Source organism: Pundamilia nyererei, unplaced genomic scaffold, assembly GCF_000239375.1.
Source record: "Pundamilia nyererei isolate P.nyererei 1_Seehausen unplaced genomic scaffold, PunNye1.0 scaffold00540, whole genome shotgun sequence".
NCBI lineage: Eukaryota > Metazoa > Chordata > Actinopteri > Cichliformes > Cichlidae > Pundamilia > Pundamilia nyererei.
The window spans coordinates 13,324-14,635 of record NW_005187941.1 but is presented as its reverse complement, the minus strand read 5'-3'; the positions used below and the strand labels follow the sequence as shown (position 1 = coordinate 14,635).

General features: G+C 42.5%; 1 protein-coding gene across 2 annotated transcripts in view; it reads right to left on the bottom strand.

Annotated features, from left to right (window-relative positions):
- The window catches only part of LOC102199822 (LIM zinc-binding domain-containing Nebulette), a 132,571-nt gene that overhangs the window by 125,917 nt on the left and 5,342 nt on the right, over positions 1–1,312 (bottom strand). For both annotated transcript variants that reach the window (XM_005754316.2, XM_005754317.2), the window contains exon 2: positions 1,102–1,196. In XM_005754316.2, the coding sequence (XP_005754373.1) occupies positions 1,102–1,196 (95 nt within the window). The remainder of the gene's footprint in view (positions 1–1,101; positions 1,197–1,312) is intronic.

Here is a 1,312-nt window from a genome sequence, read left to right as displayed (position 1 = left end):
GCGTAGTCTCAGGCGTGATTACACCGTAAACAATGCTCTCTGCAACAACAAACATAAAACACTTATAACAGCTGATGAGTGTGTTGAGTTTAACAGCCTGGAAGTCGAATTCAAAAAAACCTGCAGCTAACTTCAGCATTTCTGCTGGCAACATATAAGAAGCCGCACAATGTCTCTGAACCCTCGGTATGTAACCAGTAATAGTCCACTACTACTCTTTAATTCAGAAATGTGACATCCTCAGCATTTTCACTGAAAAGTTGAGCTCAGAGCTTCAAGCATTAGTCTGTCCTGATTGAGGAAAGTCTCGTCTCCTTAATCTACTTTGGAATCTGTTTAACTGTCAACAGTTTAAACAAAAAACACCAAACAGCTGCACATTTAGCAGGAAGCAGTAGACAACAGCTGAGTGAATAAATGGAGTGTTGCATTCTTATTTTACTGGTCGATGTTGTTTGTTAGAGCAATCTGCAACAAGGACAGACACTCAGATCATCGAACAACTAACAGTAACAGGGTCAAAGGTCAAAGGCACAACCTCCCAATAAGATACTACAACAAGGTCTGCAGCACAAGCTGTAATTTACTCCCATCATCCATCAAATGCAGATCCAAGTCTTGAATCCTTGGAGAGTTTGTAATCTCGTCTGTGAAGGTCTGGCAGCGCACAGTAAGTATCCTCTACTGGCAACAAACAGCAGTGTTGTGTCTCAATCTGCACAGATCATAACAAGCAGAACATGCTAACAGAAAAGTGAAATGCTCTGTGGGAGAAGCAACAGTGATGGAGTGAAGTTGGGCTGGGCTCGCAACCAAAACCACTGAAACCAACCAAAAACTGAAACCACCGCTGCTATAAAAACCTGGAAGCATCACCACACAGATATGAGCCGCCTGCAGATAATAACACAGCAGCTACAGCCAGGCGATGCTGTTTATACTCGCACAACGTTTGTGGACGTATAATCGTCACACTTGAGTCAAGGCAAGGTTAGATAAGCACTCTGCAAACCTGTCATTATGCAGTACAACATGCAAAACGTTGGAGAGTATTTGAAGTTATTTATAATGTAGAGAGAGAGAGAGAGACTCGGGACTCACGCGTTGCAGTAGGGTTTCTTATCATAGCCTTTGTAGTTCTTCATGTTCAGCGTCATCTTGCAAACTTCGCAGTGGAAACATCCTTTGTGCCAGTTCTGAAAACACACAGATTCACACTCGAATCAATAGATTCAAATGCTTCCATAGTTCAGTGATACCCTCGTGGAACCATTAAAGCCCAGTAAGCATGCTAGTAGTAGTAGTAGTAGTA